Source organism: Rhinolophus sinicus, chromosome 1 (assembly GCF_057876585.1).
Source record: "Rhinolophus sinicus isolate RSI-liver-muscle chromosome 1, RSI-T2T, whole genome shotgun sequence".
NCBI lineage: Eukaryota > Metazoa > Chordata > Mammalia > Chiroptera > Rhinolophidae > Rhinolophus > Rhinolophus sinicus.
In genome coordinates this window covers 101,311,800-101,331,730 of record NC_142501.1, presented here as the reverse complement: position 1 = coordinate 101,331,730, position 19,931 = coordinate 101,311,800, and the positions used below count along the sequence as shown (strand labels likewise).

At 50.2% G+C, this 19,931-nt stretch overlaps 1 protein-coding gene across 1 annotated transcript in view; it reads left to right on the top strand.

Annotated features, from left to right (window-relative positions):
- The window catches only part of ADARB2 (adenosine deaminase RNA specific B2 (inactive)), a 393,920-nt gene that overhangs the window by 351,148 nt on the left and 22,841 nt on the right, over window positions 1–19,931 (top strand). The window contains exons 6-7 of the mRNA XM_019716542.3: window positions 346–497; window positions 7,982–8,150. Of these exons, the coding sequence (XP_019572101.2) occupies window positions 346–497; window positions 7,982–8,150 (321 nt within the window). The remainder of the gene's footprint in view (window positions 1–345; window positions 498–7,981; window positions 8,151–19,931) is intronic.

The following is a 19,931-nucleotide window of genomic DNA, read 5'->3' as shown; positions in this document are numbered from 1 at the left end:
AGTTCCTTTTCTCCTTTAATACAGACGCGTGTTGCCCGTGGAGGCCATGTGGAACCCCCAGTGCCCTCAAGGATGCTTGTGAGCCCCGTTTTAGAGACACAGACCCGGGTTCATGTCTACTCAGAAGCTGGCTGTGGGAACGATCAGCCCAAACGTGACTGCTGGGGAAGGGTGTTGAGGATGGGTTTTTGCTGTGTTTGCTTCCAGCTATTCGGAAGGTTTCCACGCAAGGGTAAAGAGGGGGAAAGTGGGAATAATGACAAAATGGGACAAAAGCATCTGCCCGCCAGGTGGGACGCATCTGGCTTGGTCTGCAGCAGTGACTACGCCTCTTTCTGCCCCTAGCCAGCGTCGAGAGGACTCGGAGCGCTCCATATTTGTGCGGCTGAAGGACGGAGGCTATAGGCTGAGGGACAACACCCTGTTCCATCTGTACGTGAGCACGTCCCCCTGCGGAGACGCGCGCCTCAACTCGCCCTACGAAATCACCACGGACCGTAAGAGACCACGTTTTTACCTTTTTAAACAAGCAGCCCCACGCTGTCCTCCATGTGGGACATGGTCCTAGGTTATCTGTGCCCAGACCTCGTGTGTGTGCTGTGGCGTCTGCAGGCCTGCCCAGTCATCCACCCTCATGATCTCATCCCTTTCCAGAGGCCCCACCTCCTAACACTGTCACACTGGGGTTAGGCTTCAACAGAAAAATTGGGGAGACACAAACATTCATTCCATACAACACTCTATGAAAAGTAAATGGAAGAATCAAGTCTAATTGAGAATCAAGAATATGGAACCCAGTAAGTATCAAGGACCTTTCAAGGCGCTGCCCCAGGGGCGAGGGGCTGGGTGGGCCAGGTGGGGTCAGGCAGGGTGTTCCTTCACTACTATGCCGTCTCAGAAAGAGAGAGAGGACATAACGTGGAGCGATCGTTTTTCCTGAGATGTTCATCAGGCTGGGTCTGCATGAGCCTGACACCCATAGACAACTGAAACGTGGCCTGTGGAGCTACTGGGATTAGCGCTCCATTTCTCTCAGACGCTTTGACATCGTGAAGACCCAGTTTAGTGGCCCTCAGTCCTGGGAGGAGACCCATACATGTGGGGCTGCCCTAATTCATGCAGCTTCCTGCTGGCGGGAACCCCAGCCCCACCTGAGCCACCGGTGTCTGCAGAGGGTCTGACACGCGGGGTGTCAGGCAGGGTCTCTGGTCCCGCTCCCCATATAAGAACGCAGGACATGGTGAGGCCAAAAAGGAACACCCACGGAGCCATAGGTAGGGGAGTCATACCACTATAGTCTCACTGGCGGCTGGGTTAGAGACACAGGAGGCAGGAACCACACTATCCGCAACCTGCTGTCTGCTTTTCTGCCAACCAATCAACCCTACTTGCTAACTGCAATCTGCGCTTGCTAACTCAGCCATCATCTTCTTGCTAGCCCCCATTTTCTGCTAGTGTAGTCACGACAGTTATATTAGTGGCCAATGGCTCACTGGTTATAGCTGACGGCCAACTAGCCACAGCTGATGGCCATCCAATCACAGTTGATGGCCATTTACTACCTGAGCCAGCACCTTTCCACATGAGGCTGAGAGCCTAGAAACTGCACTCCTGGCTCTGTCCCCACAGGGTCTGTTCAGGTCATTGGGCCCCCACCTCTGCACTTCAGGCGCCCACTGCGGCCTCTACAGCCCTGATTCCAATATGCAAAGCCAGTGATTTAGAAAAACAAACACACACGTTCTCACATGTGCCCTGGGGTTTGCTTTCAGGCACAGATGTCTTTTATTTCATGGTGCTTTTAAGAAGTGGCAGGTGCTAGTAGGAGAAAACAAAATAAAACATTTTCCTCACATTTTGGCTGCAGATATGCCAGACACAAATGAGGTGCTGCTCCCAAGTTACTAAGGCTGGTGTTGCTCCAGTGCCAAGGAGGGTCCCTGGCCTGTTCCCCCACAGACCAGCTGCCAAGAGCCCTACATCACTATTCCTCATCCACTCAGTAAGGGCAGGAAACCCCAAATTCCTGCTTGGGAGGGCCTCCCAGACAGACTTCAATTTCCCTGCTCTCCGAAGGAAGGTATAAGGCTCAGTAATAACTGTCATGTTAGAGAGAATCTGCTGACATCAAGGGTGCGGGCTCTGCATTGGCTCTCTCACGTGTTTCTCTCTGCTACTCTTTCAAGAGGGTTGAACAGCCCTGCCTGAGCAGGGGATGCAGGCAGCCAGGACCTCCGCTCTGAGGGGCTCCTACTGGGCAGAGGCCGTGGGGACAGCCCGCAGGGAACCCTGCCTGTTAGGGCCACTCCCAGAGGTCAGCCTGTCTGCTTCCTACAGGCTAGCCCTGCAGGAACCCAGCCTCACTGTCCCTCCACTCAGGGCACACAGCCCAAAGGTCACAGCAGTATCGCCATGTCCATACGTGCAAAACAGACTTGCACCGTCCCCTACCGATGTTGTCATCAGTTCTGACGAGCATGTCACGACCCAGCAGAAGCCCCGCCCTGGAGACCAAGGCCTCCCACCTCCTGCTTCTCCGGGGGCCGCCCTCTCTCTGCCAGCATTGCCCTGCATGGTCCCCGTCACTTGAGCTCATTTTATCCTTACACCCTCATTTGTTCTGCATTTGTACATCTCCACACAGACACAGCACCGCAGCTGTGCCCGACTCTCCTACCCACTTCCTTCTCACACACATACACACACACACACACGCACGTGCATAAGCACAGATACACACACAAGTACACACACAGGTATAAGCACACATGTGGGCACACTCATACAAGTATGTGCACAGACTAGTATACACATGCATAAGCACGTGTGTGCACACAACATAAGAACATGTACCTACAAGTCCACACATGGCTATGAGCACATGACTGTGCACACACATGAGCATATATACACTATGTGCACGTGTGTATGCATAAGCACATGTGTGCGTGCGTGTTGTGTACATAAGAACATATGTAGGCATGGGCATAGCACACACAGACATGAGAACATGGGTCTGCAGACACATCTATGACTGACTATGTCTGAGATGCTCTGAACAGAGGTGCCTGCATTGTCCCCCTGCCCTTAGAGAGCGAAGGAACACAGAGCGAGCACAGGAAGGAAAGTCTGTCCCTGGGTCTAAACCTGGGAAGCCAGTATCACATCCCAGACGGCCGGCAGAGAACCGAGTCTGACTATAGCAAACGCCTGACTCCCACCGGCTACCGAGCAACCGTGCCACCTACCGGGGCTGTCCTGGCCTCAGTTGTCCCTCGGCGAGAAAGCTTCCATGGGCTTCTGAGCCCTGGCGTGACCCTGCCCATCCGGTCCCTCGGATGCCTGTGGCTGATGAAATTCTCAATTCCCCAGGTTTTTCTTCTCAAAAGCACTCATCTGGATGGATCATAAATTCTCTCTCCCTGGAGTCTAAAAACGGAATCAGTACTGACTGGTCTGAGACATCACAGAGGTGTGTGGCCTGCGAGCAGCCACGCATTTGATCAGGTTGTCCCCACACCTGGCTTGTCTGTCAGGACCACGGGGAAGTTTCCACCAATACAGATTCCTGCTGCCCATGCCTCCCCCAAGATTCTGGCGCCTTCACTGTGGTGGGGTCCCAGGGCCTGTACTTTTGAAAGCTCCTTGGTGATTCTGAGGGTTCGCCATGTTTCCAGCCCTGGATTGGAAGCCCTAATTTGTCTCCTGCCCCGACTGGTGCGGTGGGAAGGTCTGTGTGTGCAGGAGGTCTATGGGGGTGTCTCCAAAGGTCAGGCAGGTGTGGCCGCTCCCGGTGGGGATGGAGCCACTGCAGCCACAGGCCACAGAGGGAGGTCTTGACCTTACCCACTCACAGTGTCTCACTGGGGGAGACCAGTCCCACGAGGATGATCTGGTCCTAATTGGCTCTGGGAGACTGGGGCTAGACCCAAGGCTATTCTGATAAGAACCAGAATGGACAAGAGCAATGACAGCGCCAGGACACTTCCCTGTGCCTGAGCTCTTGTAGGACAACTACTTACTGTCCTCCCACTAACCCACAAGCATCCTTCATGAAGTCTTCTTTCTTCACAGGTTCTCAAATAACCCGGTAAATTCAGTATTTGCTGCCATTTCCCAAGAGTTTGACAGCTTAGTTAAATTTCCAGTCTATCTCCCTCTAGATGCCATGAGAAATCACATGATTATGCCAAATCTCACAAGCATGTGCTAAGTGCCTCGTGTGCCTTAGTCCACTTATTGTACATTAGGGCCACTCAGTAGGTAAGCCCACAATCCCATAGGAACTCAGGGAACCTGATGTGCACTTGCTGAAGTCCCTGTCTTCAGATTTGCTTACCGAGTTAGAGACGCATCCATTATATGGTCATGTTCATGCATTGCAGCATCAACAAATGTAAATGGCCTCCTAATTCGCCATCGTCACCATCACTATCTTCATCAACTATGACAAAGGACTCCCACGTGACCACATGACAAATACTGTAGACATTATCACAATAAACAGTAGATTGCTTCACAGGTATTGATTCTGGGATATGCCTTTTATTTTATTTTATTTTTTTATTTAAGTGTGTTTTTCCAAGACCGTTGAGCTCCAAGTCAGGTAGTTGTTTCAATCTAGTTGTGGAGGGTGCAGCTCACAGTGGGCACATGTTGGGGATCGAACCAGCAACCTTTGTTGTTGTTAAAAGCACTGCTCTCTAACCAACTGAGCTATCCGGCCTGGGATATGGCTTTTAAAGATGATTTGGGGCTGGCCCGGTGGCTCAGGCGGTTGGAGCTCTGTGCTCCTAACTCCGAAGGCTGCCGGTTCGATTCCCACATGGGCCAGTGGGCTCTCAACCACAAGGTTGCCGGTTCAACTCCTCGAGTCCCGCAAGGGATGGTGGGCTGTGCCCCCTGCAACTAAAGATTGAACACGGCACCTTGAGCTGAGCTGCCACTGAGCTCCCAGATGGCTCAGTTGGTTGGAGCGCATCCTCTCAACCACAAGGTGACCAGTTCGATTCCTCGAGTCCCGCAAGGGATGGTGGGCTGTGCCCCCTGCAACTAGAAAATGGCAACTGGACCTGGAGCTGAGCGGCGCCCTCCACAACTAAGACTGAAAGGACAACAACTTAACTTGGAAGAAAGTCCTGAAAGTACAAACTGTTCCCCAATAAAGTCCTGTCCCCCTTCCCCAATTAAAAAAAAAATCTTAAAAAAAAATAAAGATGATTTGAAAATTAAGTTTATTTGGTGTTTAAAAACATTCTCTTCCTTTCCTATACCTGTTTCCCTTTTTTGGCTCTCTCTCCCTTACAGCCTTACAGCAACCCTGTGTCACTTTTTAGATAGATCTTGGCTCCCTACATGGACTTTTTCGATTGCCATTTATCTCCATCCCCTTTTGATTCTCTCCTAAAAATAAAGCATTTACGTGAACAATTTCCTAAGGTGTATTACCATCCTCACTTTATCTTGACATCAGTCTCCAAATGTAAGGGTTTCAGGTTAATAAGCACTGTAATGAAGAGTCTGATGACTTGGGCTATTAGAATTAGATTAGACTACTCTCATGGACATACACATGGCAGGCAGCCTTTTCACGTGACACACCTCCACTGTAGGACATGCCCTAAACCCACTACAGATATTTAAGTTCCATTCCCCGCAGTTTCTGGTTTGATCGGCATTTTGTTCTGCTAGAAGTGGCATCTTCAACTCCCTCCTGCCTCTCGCAATTAGGCAAGAAAGAGCCAGAGGAAACGGGCTGTGTAAGACCACTGATCAAGCTCATCAGGGAGCTGCTAGAGAAGGCAGCCTGAGATTTAACACCCCCTCCAATAAATACTTGTCAGGAGCCCCTTGTGCACCTGGCTCTTCAGGAAAAATTAATCTACTTGAAAGCTTTGGTAGCTTCTAGAAACCAGTTGTTACTCAAGCCAGGCCTCGCTCTTGTCACGTCATTACCAACTATGGAGTCTACTTGAAAGCAAGTTAGTTGTGCAGAAGCAATGGGTAAGAATTTAGAAAAGCCTTTCAATATAATAGGCAACTTCCAAGGTCTGAAAAGTGACACAGTGGTTGAAGCATGAGAGAGTGATATGGACACTATAATCACCAGAAAGAGAGGGGCAGCAAGTATCACATTCCCTGAGAAAATATTCCTCACATAGAAGAGTCAGGTCCCTACCATGTGGTAAACTCTGCAGACTGTTTGGTATGCTGGCCCTCCACTCTCCCAGTGCTGCTGGCCACTGGAAATTGATGTTATAAAGACCCCACTGGACAGTATAAAAAGTCAGGTCAGACCAAAGTTTGCCTCAGGTGTTTTGAGTTATGTCAACTATCTAATGTTCAATTTATCATCACCATCACCATCATCACCACCACAACCATCACCATCATCATCACCACCATCATCACCATCACCATCACCACCATCACCACCATCATCACCATCATCACCATCATCATCATCATTGTCACCATCACTATCTTGTCATCATCACCACCATCACCATTGTCATCACCATCATCATTGCCATCGCCATCATCATCTGATACCTAGTGCCATTTAAAGTTGCAAAGAAGAGATTTGTGCTTCACCAGGAGGAGGACTGGATGTCCTTGGCTGTGCCCACCCAGGCTGAGTCTGTCACCTTGGTCCTTCCTTCTGTGGATGACTCACAGACCAGTTCAAATTGGTTTGCATCAAGTACTTGGTTGGCAAGAGGATCAAAAAGCAATTGAAACCTCTCAAAAGTTTACTGTCTCTGACATACAGCAATCTCTTTTCCCAGGAGATGGCCTTTTGGCATGATGGTATGTAGTATAGGAACTTCAGTTCTTAGAAACAATGAGAAAACATACTGGAAGTTAAGTCAAGGTATGTAAGAGAAGGTACCCACGTGAATCCATGTTATTTATTATTTGATGCCTTCAGTAAGGATAAGTGACAGAGAAACCGCATCTCCACAACTTCTCAAACTGCAATAGAAAGTTTTAAAGAATGCATCTAATATTCATCCATAACATGTATGTAAATGCTGGGATCACTGTGCAGTGTTATATGTAATTTGCATGCAAAGCCATTAACCATTTCCATATCACAGTGTCCAGACTCAAAGTACAGAACTTTTTTAAAGAAAGAAAGAAAAGTAATCTTCCACTTGTTCAAACTAGTTCTCCAAATAACTATGGGGTGTGTAGTGTGTTTGTGTGTGTGTGTGTGTGTGTGTGTGTGTGTGTGCACGCATGCGCGCACGCACGCGCATGTTAGGGACCACAGGGCCATCCGTAGGGTGCAGGAGAGCACCTGCCTAATGTAGCCCATCCGTAATAAGCGGCACGTGCTGACACTGTCAGGTGTCCTGTCTCATTTAATGCCCACAGCCTAGGAGCAGGCACCGTTATTACCCCGGGTTTAGTATGAAATACCTGCGTCACAGTGGTTGTAACTTTTCCAACATTAGGCAACTAGGAAACAATAGAGGTGGGCAGACTTTAGCCCTTGGGCCAAACCCCACCACCACCTTTCCTGTATGGTCCATAAGTGAAGCATGGTTTGACACTTTTACATGGCTGAAAGTGTGGTAAGAATAGTATTCCACATGTAAAAATGACATGGAACTCAAACCCGTGTCCACAGTGAGGGGGAGGCAGCCCCTCACTCGCTGGCCTGTCCCAGGCTCTGTGCTTTGGGGAAGAGCTGAGCGGCTGTAACCAAATGGCTGCAGAGCCTCGGACACTTGCTCTCCAGCCCTGTGCGAGGGGGCCGAGCCGCTCTCAAAGTGTGCGCTGGAGCCTGCTCTTCACCACGTCCTCCCGGCCCTGACACTGACTCATGCTTCCGAGTCCCAATCTGCTGGCAGTGGCACCGGGGTCCCTCGAGCTGTTCCTGGGCTCACTCCCCCTCCAGCCTTCCAGGCTGGGGAGCCTGTGTGTCTCTGGACAAACAGGGTCCCAGCCTCTCACGCCACCTCTTATCTCCTAGTGACCAGCAGCAAACACATCGTCAGGAAATTCCGTGGGCACTTGCGCACGAAGATTGAGTCTGGAGAGGGCACCGTTCCCGTCCGGAGCGCCAGCGCAGTACAGACGTGGGACGGCGTCCTGCTGGGCGAGCAGCTTGTCACCATGTCCTGCACAGACAAGATCGCCAGGTAACAACCCCTCCGTGGTCTGGTGGCCCAAGGGACAGTGGGCACAGGAAGTGGAGCCAGGGAAGCCCTGTCCATTTCCTTCATAGACCATACTCTGCGTTTCATGTGCCCACAGAGAGGGTGCCTGAAGCGAGCATGTGCCTGGCAAGCCCAAGCTGCCACTGCATGCACACACACGCAACACTGGTGCAGGTCCCTGTCTGATGGGCTGGGCACAGGCTCACAGCCTGATCGGAAGGCAAGTTGTGCTATCCACTTGGCCCACCTGAGCTCAGCACCCCCGGGGGCCACCTGCTCCCCAGGCCCTGACACCCTGGGAGAGAGGAGGGTTCCTGTGGAGGGTGAAAGTCTCCCTGATGGAGCCACCCCCAGTGCTGGCAGCAAGGTAGTCATGGAAAACCCGTGTTAAGAGCGAATCAGAACTTCTGTAAACTCAGGTAAATTCAGTAACCTGCCATCTACCCACCAAGTACAAACAGCGCATCCTTCTCATACGTGGCCCCAATTCCAGCCACACTGCCCCCTGAGATGCTCCACGTGGAATGTTCTGAGGTTGAACTCTCAGGAGATGAGAAAGCTGGTCTCACAGATGTGAAGGGAGAGCAGGGCAAGCGTGAGGGTGGCAGGGTGCCCCACAGCACCCAGGCCACGTGCACCATCCCAGGCGTGGTCCCAGCACGTGGTCCCAGACACTCATGAGGCCGGACTTCCTGCAACCAGGAGTCCCCAGGTGCTGCAGACCCTGCCAAGAGTCCCGCGTCCTCAGGGCCTCCTTTCCCTGCTCTCAGCACTGCAGGGCAGACCAGACCTCAGCCCTGAGAACAGGGATCCCAATTCTCAGATTCTCTGGGGAACTACCAAGTGGCTGTGGAGAAATGAAGCCATGTACTGCCTGGTTTGACTGCTCCTGGCCAAGCAGAGGCAGCAGGACAGCCTAGTGACAGTGAATCAAAGTGCTGAGTCTGCATCTGAGGGAAAGGCTGCCATCGTCCACCAGCTCGTCCTTCAGAAGAAGATGCACTCCTGCTCTGTCTTATTTTCATCTGCCCACAAAGCTGGAAAAAGGAGCAACAAGTTCCTTCCCGACATGCTCCTGGTGCCCGGAGACCTCCCGCATTGTGTTCTAAGTTAACTCTCTGACTCCCTAGAAAATGCAGTGAATTAACACTGCAGAGTTGAAATTCCGTGGTCTCTGTGATCTTAAACGTCCTACAGCAAATTAAATGTGCTAAAACCCGCATTATGTTTGCTGATGAGAGGTCTGCTGATGGCGACACAGCTGCTCCAAAGCAGACTGTGCGTTTTCTAATAACATCTATTTAATAATCTACTAAAAAGACAAAGTCCACACTCCATCCCCTCCAGGGGGTTTCAAACAGTGTCCGGGATAGAGAAAGGTTCTAGAATGCTTTTGAGGAAGGGTACATGTGTGGGGACATGGTGACCTCCTGGCTCTGGACAGACTGGGGGACAGCTTGCCCTGAATGGACCCAGGATTCATCCACAAGTGCCAGGTGGATTGGGGCTCAACGGGGAGTCCCTCCACTCACCCAGTTCTCATCCCAAAATCTGGTGGTAAGACCACAATGGTACTGGGGAGGGGACCTGGAGGGGGCACGGTGCCAAGTTTCCTCTCCTGCTACGAGTCCCCTGAGAGCCCCTACCTTCCTGCTGCTTTCTTTTTGCTTGCTTTCTCCTCTCTCACCTTCTCTCTGTTTTCCTATCACTCCTCTCTGTCTCTGTCTCTGTCTGTCTCTGTCTCTGTCTGTCTGTCTCTGTCTCGCTATGTCTCCCTCTCCCACCCCTCTTCCTGGACACACCACCACCTCTGTCACCTCTTGCACTTCATGTGCACTCCCTCCCCCCCAGGCCACCCAGGATGCCCTTTGCCCCAGTGGGTTCCCCCCACCCACTCACACCCCGTGCAGATACTGCAGGAACTTCCAGTACCACCTCGTCTGCTCATGCATCTGAGGGGCCATCTGTATGTCTGAGGGGTCGTTCGTGTTGCAGTAATGTGCACGTGTGGCTCCTGACCAACGACACTTGTTGGTGAGGAGGAGGGGGAGGAGGGGCGATGATAAGGATGAGGGAAGTGGTTCTGCCTTCTGCCTGCCCCTGGCGTGGCGGCGTCTGTGTGTCCCCCAGGCTCAGGCCCGGCACGAGGAATGAACCATTTCAGAATGGGGCCGCCGCTGCTGGTCTGGAGCAGGAGCATATGTTGAGCTGATGACTCAGGCCATGAACATCTGCACTATTTATGCACAGGCTTCATAGAGGCCATATGATGCTGTGTGTCCCTATTTGTATGTCCCTCAGCTGTGAGTGTCATGCACAAATAGAGATTAAACCTCAGGCTCACGTCGTGTTCAAAATAGAAGGCACTTCGTGCACAAATGCAGGTGAAATACCCTAGCTTGGTGAAGGGAGGGCTGCGTGCACACCGTCCCTCCTTCCAGAGCCTGTAACATGGCGGCAGGACACACATGGCCATAGACCTATGAGGTCTGACAATTAAGTTCAAGAACTTGCCACCATGCGCTTACATTGGCAGCACTGTACAAACAGCTCGGTAAGGTTTCCTATCCTTGGTATATCAGTGTCTCAGAGCTGTGTTCGTGTGGTGGTGTTTTGCCAAGTGGCGTTCATTATTGTTGTTGCATGTTGTCGTGTGCCGTCATGAGAATGAGTTTGAATTAAGCAACGAACAAACATTAAATTTCTTGTTAAACCTGGCAAGAGTGGAAGTAAAATCAGGGACATGTTAGTCCAAGTTTATGGGGATAATGCCATGAAGAAAACAGCAGTGTACAAATGGATTAAATGTTTTTCTGAGGGGAGAGAATGTGTCACTGATGAAGAGCGGTCAGGGCAGCCAGTAACAAACAGAACAGATGAAAACATTGCAAAAATTCGTCAAATTGTGCATCAAACTCGTCGGCTGACAGTGAGAAGCACAGCAGACCAAGTAAACACTGATAGAGAAATAGTTAGGAAAATCTTAACTGAAAATCTTGGCAGGAGAAAGGTCTGTGCAAAAATGGTCCCAAAATCAGTTTCACCGATTAACAAAAGCAAAGGAGAGTCAAAGTTTGCCAAGAACTTTTGGAGAGGCAAGACGATGTTTTGGGCTGTGTTATCACTGGTGATGAAACGTGGGTGTACCAATACGACCCTGAAACAAAGCATCAAAGTACACAATGGAAGGCAGCCAGTTCTCCACGAAAATAAAAGTTCCGTCAGTCCAAATCAAGAGTCAAAACAATGTTGCTAACTTTTTTTATATCAGAGGGATTATTCATTATGAATTTGTACCAACTGGACAAACAGTTAACCAAGCTTACTATTTGGAAGTTCTGAAAAAGCTGCGTGAAAAAGTTAGACGACTTGAGATTTTCGCCAACAATTCATGGCTCTTGCATCACGACAATGCACCAGCTCACACGGCACTGTCTGTGAGGGATTTTTTAGCCAGTAAACAAATAACTGTATTGGGACACCCTCCCCACTCACCTGATCTGGCCCCCAATGACTTCTTTCTTTACCAGAAGATAAAGGAAATATTGAAAGGAAGACATGTTGATGACATTCAGGACATCAAGGGTAATACGATGACAGCTCTGAAGGCCATTCCAGAAAAAGAGTTCCAACATTGCTTTGAAGGGTGGACGAGGTGTTGGCGTCAGTGCATAGCTTCCCAAGCGGAGTACTTGGAAGGTGACTGTAGTGATATTCAGCAATGGGGTATGTAACACTTTTTCTAGGATGCGTTTGCGAACTGAATTGTCAGACCTCGTATAACCAGCATGCACTGCCCTAGCATAATGCGTGCTGCAGCCAGTTTGACCTGCAAGAGCTGGTTGTTTCGGGCAGTTTTGCAAGCCAATTGTTAAATACAGCCATTATTAAAAAGTAAACTACATAAACTTACAACTGAATGGGTTACAGTGAAACAAAGGCAACAAATACTCAAAATCAGCACTTCCTAATTATTCTACCATTATTTTTGCTCTTGGAGTCACGCATACCCACTGTGTCCCCAGGGTGACATGCCTGCTACTGCTCATCTCAACCCAAATCTGTGCTCAGTGACGTCACACTGGTCACTTGAAACAGGCCACAGGGATGATATTTACACTTCGGAAACTGGCAAAAGTTACAAATCAGTGCCTTTTTCTGTGAGCCGATTGTTACTGGCCCGCCACTGAACATGAGTGTCATGAGAGGTCTCGCACACAAGTGCACATGCTGGAAGTGACTATGTCAGGCCAGCTCTGCCATCTGTTGTGTCTCCTGGGAGGCAGTGAAGTCACAGGTCAGGAGCCCAGACTCGGGGTGTGTGAGAGTAGAGGGCAGGGGGCCAGTAGGACGGACACGTGAGACCCCCTTCCCACTCACAGACTCGAGACAACAACCATGACCTCTCAGGAATGGCGTCCAGAAGGCGCACATCCTACCTCTGGGGAAACAAGCCAGGAGGGAAAAGCTGCCTGCAGCTCTCCCTGCACCATGGTGGGCCACCTCTGCTGTCCTGCTCCATCTGCGCTGCGGCCCCTCGAGGACCATCCCCATCACTCACCTCCTCCCGCCTCCCTGTCATCCTGCCTCCTCCACCTGAAACTGCCCGGTCATCCTATCAGCTTGTCTTTGTCATCTGCAAACGCATCTGAGTCCAGCCTCCTCCTGGGCCTGTGGCTGTGACTTCCTTTCTGACCCAGAGCTCCTGACGGCACTGTCCATGCTCACCCAGCCTCTCTCTCCATGAGCACCTCGCCTCCGTCTGCACCACTTGTGAGGTTGCACTCACTGAGACTAGCAGGGAGTCACTGTCATCTTCCCAATGCCCTAGGACATGTCACTCCTTCAAATTCCCTGCCCTGGGATGGGCCCCAGCATCTGACCTCTGAGAGGAGAGGCTCAGGTCGCCATGGATGCCCCTGCCCTACCGCCCCCCTCACTGTGAGCAACGTGCAACTGCCTCCCGCCCCTCACACCCACCCCTGTTCGTATCAGTGATAACCTGCCCCTGAGTCCGCATTCCTCCTGAGAATGGCTCCCTCCCAGCGAGCTCCGTGTCACATGTCCCTTCAGCACCAACACACACAGGCATGGCAGACACTGACGAGCAGACGATGGACAGTGGGGGTGGACATGGGGAAGGTGGAGGAAAGCTCTCCTGACACAGGGCCACAGTGGCGTTTAACCCCCACATCCAGTGTCAGCCACGCTTTGTCAAGCGGGAAGGGAACGTATGACCATAGAGACAGAGCCCGGAGCCAGCAGGGGCTGACCCATCAAGTTGTCCTTGCTGCTGTCATGACACTACCTGTTGGGAACACAACTCGCCAGTTGGTGAATGTGTGGAAACAAGACCTGTACCGGTCACTGAACACCAAGGAAGCATGGGAGCATGAGCACCAGGGAAGACAGAGGCCGTGTGTGACCTTCAACCAGCTGACTGAGGCGTGAAACGTTGTACTTTTCTGCGCCCCTTGGGTGATGGGAAGCCTGTGCTGTGGTCAGGACCAGGAAATGCTGGGTGAGCGCAGCCCAGCTGGTCAGGACGCTGCGGTGTGACGTGTGAATGCGGTGGCCCATGGAGCCCTACCTGGAAACTGGACCCTCCCAGGGCCCATGCAGACAACTTTGGAAAGATGAAAACTGTGTCTTCTGCACTGCTGTCTGCCCTCCTCAGCTGCCAAAGCTAAGTGTCACGTGTCTGCCCACCAGCATGGGAGCTGTCCACAGCCAAGTCCAACCGCTGCCTCTTTCCCAGGAAGTAGCCCAGGGTCTTACCCCACATGCTGCCTGGAGCCCACAGTCACATGTATTTAGTGGTTTAGAAATTTCTCCCTTAACAACTGCAGTATTATCGAAGCAGCCATGAAGCAGAAATGTCAGGCTGACTGCTTTCATCACCTATTTCATGTGACATTTCTGTATTAGAATGAAAATAAATGAGTAAGATTGTAGCTTTAATTAAGGTAGAGACGGTGCATCCACAGACACATCTGTAAGGCTCTTTGCGAAGCCCCTTTGACGCCAGTGCAAAATGAACTGGATCCGATTATATCAGAAGACCCAGCAGTCAGCACAGCTCCAGCTCCCACCTGCAGATCAGAAGGAACGCACACGTCTCACCATTTGGGTCAATAACTCCTAAGTAATCATATAAAGTAGACCACAGCACGCATTCTTCTGAGTATGGAACTCCATGAATAACAATTGGTATCATTTTACAATGTCAGTGGAAAGGCAGTTTTACAGTAAAGCATGTTACAGAAACCCTGAAATTGTTACAGTCATTTACAATGAGCCATAAAACATTGTGAGGACACTTCCTAGAGTTCCATCAATGGGCTAATTTTTCACATTTCTTTGCATATCATCTAATGTTTCCAATGAGCCTTTCCTCAGTCCTCTCCACATTGACGCCATGTTCTCTGTGACCCAGGATAAGAGTCAGGATTCTGCTGGGGCGTAGGTGTGAAAGAAAAGGGGGACGGGCTTCACTGATGGGGCTCATCTCTGTTCCCATTCTTTGTCAAGGTGAGAGCCCTATCGGAAAGGTCAGTCCCCTGAGACTCAGTGGCATGGAGCTTTGACACGAGACCTTTACGTCTCTCGGGAAATCACTTCATGAACGGATTTCTCTGTCATAAGTAAGAGGGTCAGCCCATGTGAGCAGATGGGACATTCTTGCACACCTCCCTCTGTCCAGAAGCATCTTTCTTCCCCATTCAGGATAACCCTGAGATGTCACTAGGCCTGTCCCCACCCTCACTCCGATCTACTTGAAATGTTGTCTTGGCTGTGGCCCCTCTCAAGGATCAACATTCAGCCACATGTGGAAGAAGCGCTGCACTCCTAAGGGAAGGACCCCTGTCGTATGCAGCCTGCGGGGACCTACCTGCCTCTGTGCACTGAGAACCTCACTGATTGCACATCGTTGGCCCAAAGGACCATTTTCCCCTGATAAGAATCTCATCTCCTGTAGCTGTTCCCCTGGGTTATATCTCGTCCGCCTAACAGATGACACACTCCAAAAGACAGCCCATGTTCTATGCACCCCTGTGCCCTCCCTGAGTTCTAGAACACACTGCAGGGCCTGGGCAGATGCCCACTGCCCTGGCTTTCATACAACCATCCTGAGACATAAGGAACATTCAAGGACATGGATGCCCCTCACGGAGACCAGCCTGGGAGCCATGGATGAAGTCCAGCTGGGTGACCTGACAAATGACTTGGGAAAATGAGAGCCTTCTCACCAGTAAACATGCAGGTCAGAGCACCTTCTCTGGAAGGTGGGGCTGTACCTGTCCATCACCTATGACGGTCAGAATGAGCCAATAGAAGATGGGGGCAAGATGACCTGCTCTACAGAGGACACAGGAAAAGTTGGCCCTGCATCTGGCACAGAAACTGCAAGGTCCCCTACAGTGGCGATTTCTGCATCTCAGGGCTGCGAGTACTCAAAGAGAGGGAGGGTAGAGCTTTCGTGGGCTGGGACGTAGAGGGGTGGCACCGGGCCACAGGGGAGAGTAAGAAACCACATAGGCCAAGTGCTACCTGGGGCCTGAGCCAGGACACCTTGAACGTGGACAGTGGCCGCCCCTGCATACGCACATTTTACACAATGTTTTCATTTCTCCAGGTTAAGTCCAGTACTCAGGTTGACTCTCCAAGGGGAAGAGGGCTGCTATACTGTTGATGTCATTGTTGTCCGGCCCATTTCAAAGACATGGGGCCTGCAGCTCAGGGAAATGTGTGTGATGTGCCAGGTGTGTCCACTAGTTGGCACAGCTAATGACATCTGCTTTCTTGATGGCTTCAGTCAGAATGCAGGTGGGTCCCCAGGCCAGCTGACTGATGTCACCCTCAGCTCTTTAGGGAAGCAGTGCCTGGGATGTCCCTGGGCAGTGGGAGTTTGGAGGTGTCTGACAGACTGCCACCCAGAGCCTGTACGCCCAACCCTTAAATCAGATGCGGACAGAGAATCCTGGATCTCAGCGAGACTCTTTTTCCTGCTTCAATGGGAAAAACACCCCAGAAGCTTGAAGCGGGGATACACACACCAGTCAAGTTTTCCTTCCTTTAGAAATAATTTTGATATTGAACACAGCAGAAATCAAAATCTGCTTTCTTTGTTTGGAAGAGTCATCAGAATTACCAGGAAGATTTTAGGCCATGAGATTATTTTATTTTAAAGTAAAATACCTTCTCCTTTCTATTTTTCGGTCAAAATGAAAAAGCAAAATGTTACTTAAAACCCTGGAGAAAAACATCACCTTGAAGTAAAAGGCCAGTTCCAAGCTCCAGGCAGACAGTGGTCCTTGTGGGTAAACTGGCTTTGCCCGACAACAAAACAAGACCCAAAAGTCCCCATGGCCATAGACAACCATCCACACCCCTGAAGCAAAACACGGTAAACAGGGACAACTGAGATGGTATTAGGAGATCAGCTCATCACACCTCTGCTCCTGGAGAACCAGCTCAAAGTGGCGGCCATCGCAGATCGGACAGGCCCTCTGTAAAGAATAAAAAACAATAAAGAAAAACAAGGAAAAAGTGAAAAGTAGAAAGTAACCATGCAGCCAATATCCCAATATTCAGAAAACAGCAATCAGCTTTTGCTGTATTTACTTTCATCTTTTCTCCTAAACATGTCTTTTTTCTTGCTGTAGGAGTTTTGCTTCTTATAGCAGTGTGCTCACAAGCCATTACTTAATGCTACAATTGTGGCTTCTTTTAAAATAATGAGCACTTTAATGCATGTGTAATATAGTGTCTCATGTTGTATCTATAACATCATTTCTCATGTTGTGTCTATAACATGGTGTGTAACATCGTGTCTCGTGTTGTATCGGTAACATTGTGCGTAACATTGTGTCTTATAGTTATGCCCTCAGCATACTTTCCTGTGGCTGGATATCTGGAATGTTCCCCAGTTGTCACTCTTGAGAGTAACTTTTCCAAGATATCTTTGTACAAAAGCTTTTTTCCAAATCTCTGAGTACGTACTTGGGACATATTCCCCACAGCAGAGTAAGAGGCCCATGGTGGAGGGTAAACAGTAGGTTTTCATAAACAAGAGATGCAGAAGATGTGCTGGGCTAAATGGTGGCTCCCAAAAAGATATGTCCATGTCCTCACCTGTGCTATAACCTTGTGTGTTGAAAGAGTGAATATGAAGGTGGGACTAAATTAAGGATGGTGAGAGGAAGTGCTTATCCTAGGTTGTTCAGGTGGGCTCTCAATGCAACTACATTACCTTATAAGAGAGGCAGAGGGCATTTGGGACAGACACACAGGGAGAAGGTCATGTGGAGAAGGAGGCAGAGACTGGAGCCATGTGTCCATGAGACAAGGAATGCCAAGGATGGCCGCAACCACAGGCCGATTAGAAAAGAGGCCTGGAGTAGACTGTCCTGGGGCCTCAGAGGGAGCATGGCCCTGCTGACACCAACACCGTGATTTCAGACTCGTGGCCTTCAGAGCTGGGAGAGAATACATTTCCATTGTTTGAAGCCACCCAGTGTGTGGTGGTGTGCTACAGCAGCCCCGGGGAAGAGCTGTTACTCACTTAGCCCAACCCACTTGGTCTTTGGAAAATGACAGAACCAGAAACAGTCTGAGTGAAATCCACCCTCAAAAGCCACCATTAACATCACCTGGTGAAACGGAACAAAACTGCAGCAAGTGGGTTGTGTCACCACGTCAGTGAGAACTGACTTTCAAACCCACAAGTTAGGTTGGGTGACACACCAAAGAAATGGTAGTCCCTTTGTCCTTCAGCTCAAAGGGGTACAACAGACCGAGTTCTCCGCCTCCATGTATCAAGGCCACATGACAGCAAACATCTTGTCACGGCCACGGCTGCACTCTCACTGAAGAGCAAACACCAGTCTCCTGAAGATTGGGGGGAAACCAACAGGAGATTTTCGCTTTTGTCTCTAACAATCAAAAGTTGAGTGGCATATAAAAATCCAAACCTTCTGGAACTAATGTTCCTTTAGACATGGTTTCTAATTTTAAGTACCCAAGCTTGATTATTGATCGCCATGGGTCTTTAAATGAGCAGATTAAAACTTTCTCCATAAAAACGAACTGTAAAAAATTACAGCGGCTGTCTGGGGACTAAGGCAGTGTCTGGCTCCTGAACTTGAATTTCAGGCTGTGAAGAGGGAGTTAGTCCTGATGGTATCGATTGCTGCTCACCATCCTCAAACTGAGTGTGTGCTCTCTGCTGCCAGCCCGCCAGCAGAGCCCCTGGCACCCTTCCTCTTAGACCTGCCGGCGGCCACCTTACTTTTGAAGTGTTACCAGCTCCCCTGAGACCAGGCTGTTCATTTCTCCAGTCTCAATAAACAGGTCCTTCAAAAACAGCTTCTCCCCAAACACCCAGCCCCTAATTTTCACCACTTGTTTCATAGGAAGCCTTTTATACTTTCTTTACCAAAAACTGTGGTAATCTTATTATAACTTGTATGTTAAATCTTATACTATCTCTAGTGATGAAAGCAGTCAGTGATAAATTCAATAATATTGATCCAATATAAAAGCAGCAGCAACAATCAATAATGCTCTGTGTCTGCTACCAGTTACCCCCACCACCTCAAAGTAAACCCAGGTCTGAGGCAGTCGCCCACGGCTCACAGGCCCCTGGCCCACTGCCCATCAACCACCAACCACTAATGACCAACGACTGCCCACCAACCACCAACCACCCCACTGGCAAAGGCTAAGAGAGGCACCATTTCTGCCGAATGGAAGCCAAAAACCTAGTTAGGCAAATAAACAACACGGACTTTAAGAGGAAACAGGAGTGGGCTAAATGCCAAAGTAAGAGAATGCACAGACGGTTCCCAAACGGCCTGAATGCCAGCTGGCTGAGGTGGGGACCATGATGTTGAGGTCCAGGGAGAAGAAGAAACAGCTGGATCGGGAGCTTGTGTGGAGCACACACAGGTCAGAGCTTTTGTCCACAGCTTCTGAATTCCCAAAAGGATTAAAAAGGCATCCCTTAGGGTAAGTAGTTTGTCCCTAGGCACCGAGAGGCCCAATGCAGCACCTCTGAGGATGGGCTGAAGGCCCAGGGCTCTGGAGCAGGTCCCGGGGGAAGCCCTTCTGCAGACCACAACTCAGCAACTGGTAAGGCTCTCTGTACTGGATGTGGTCCCACAGCCACTGCCCCATGCAGGCGGTGGGGACAAAGTGGAACTGTCAGGATCTGAGAACCAGACACAACTGGGAACAATCGAGTCACGAGTGACGCTGTTGGTCCTCCAAGGATGTTTATGGGTCACCAGTGTGTTGGGGCGTAGACGTACCCAGAGATGTCATGTCAAGAGAGAGGACATTTTATAGGTAGGTTGAAGAGAAGAGAAACGAGACATTGTGTGATGTGAAAGTAATGCCTGTCAGCCAGAAATAGCCTGAAGTGGCCCAATGGTGTCATGGCCCCATCAGCAGAATAACCGGTGTTTCTGGGGTGCCCATTGCCCACTTCTGCTGTCAATACCAACAGTGTGCAAAGACTGTAGTAGGACTTCCTGAGGAGTTCTTGGTTGCCACAGGTCAGCTCCGAAACATAACGGGCCCCACACCAGGCATCTGCTACGTGTAACAAGTCATCCCAAAGCTCAGTGACCTGAAACAAGTCATTTGTTTTGCTGCAAACCTTCTGTGTGTGCAGAGCCGGATGGGGCTGCCACGTCTTAGTGCCACATGGCTGCTCACTGGGGCTGGAGGACTCACTTTCAGGATGACACACTCTCTCAT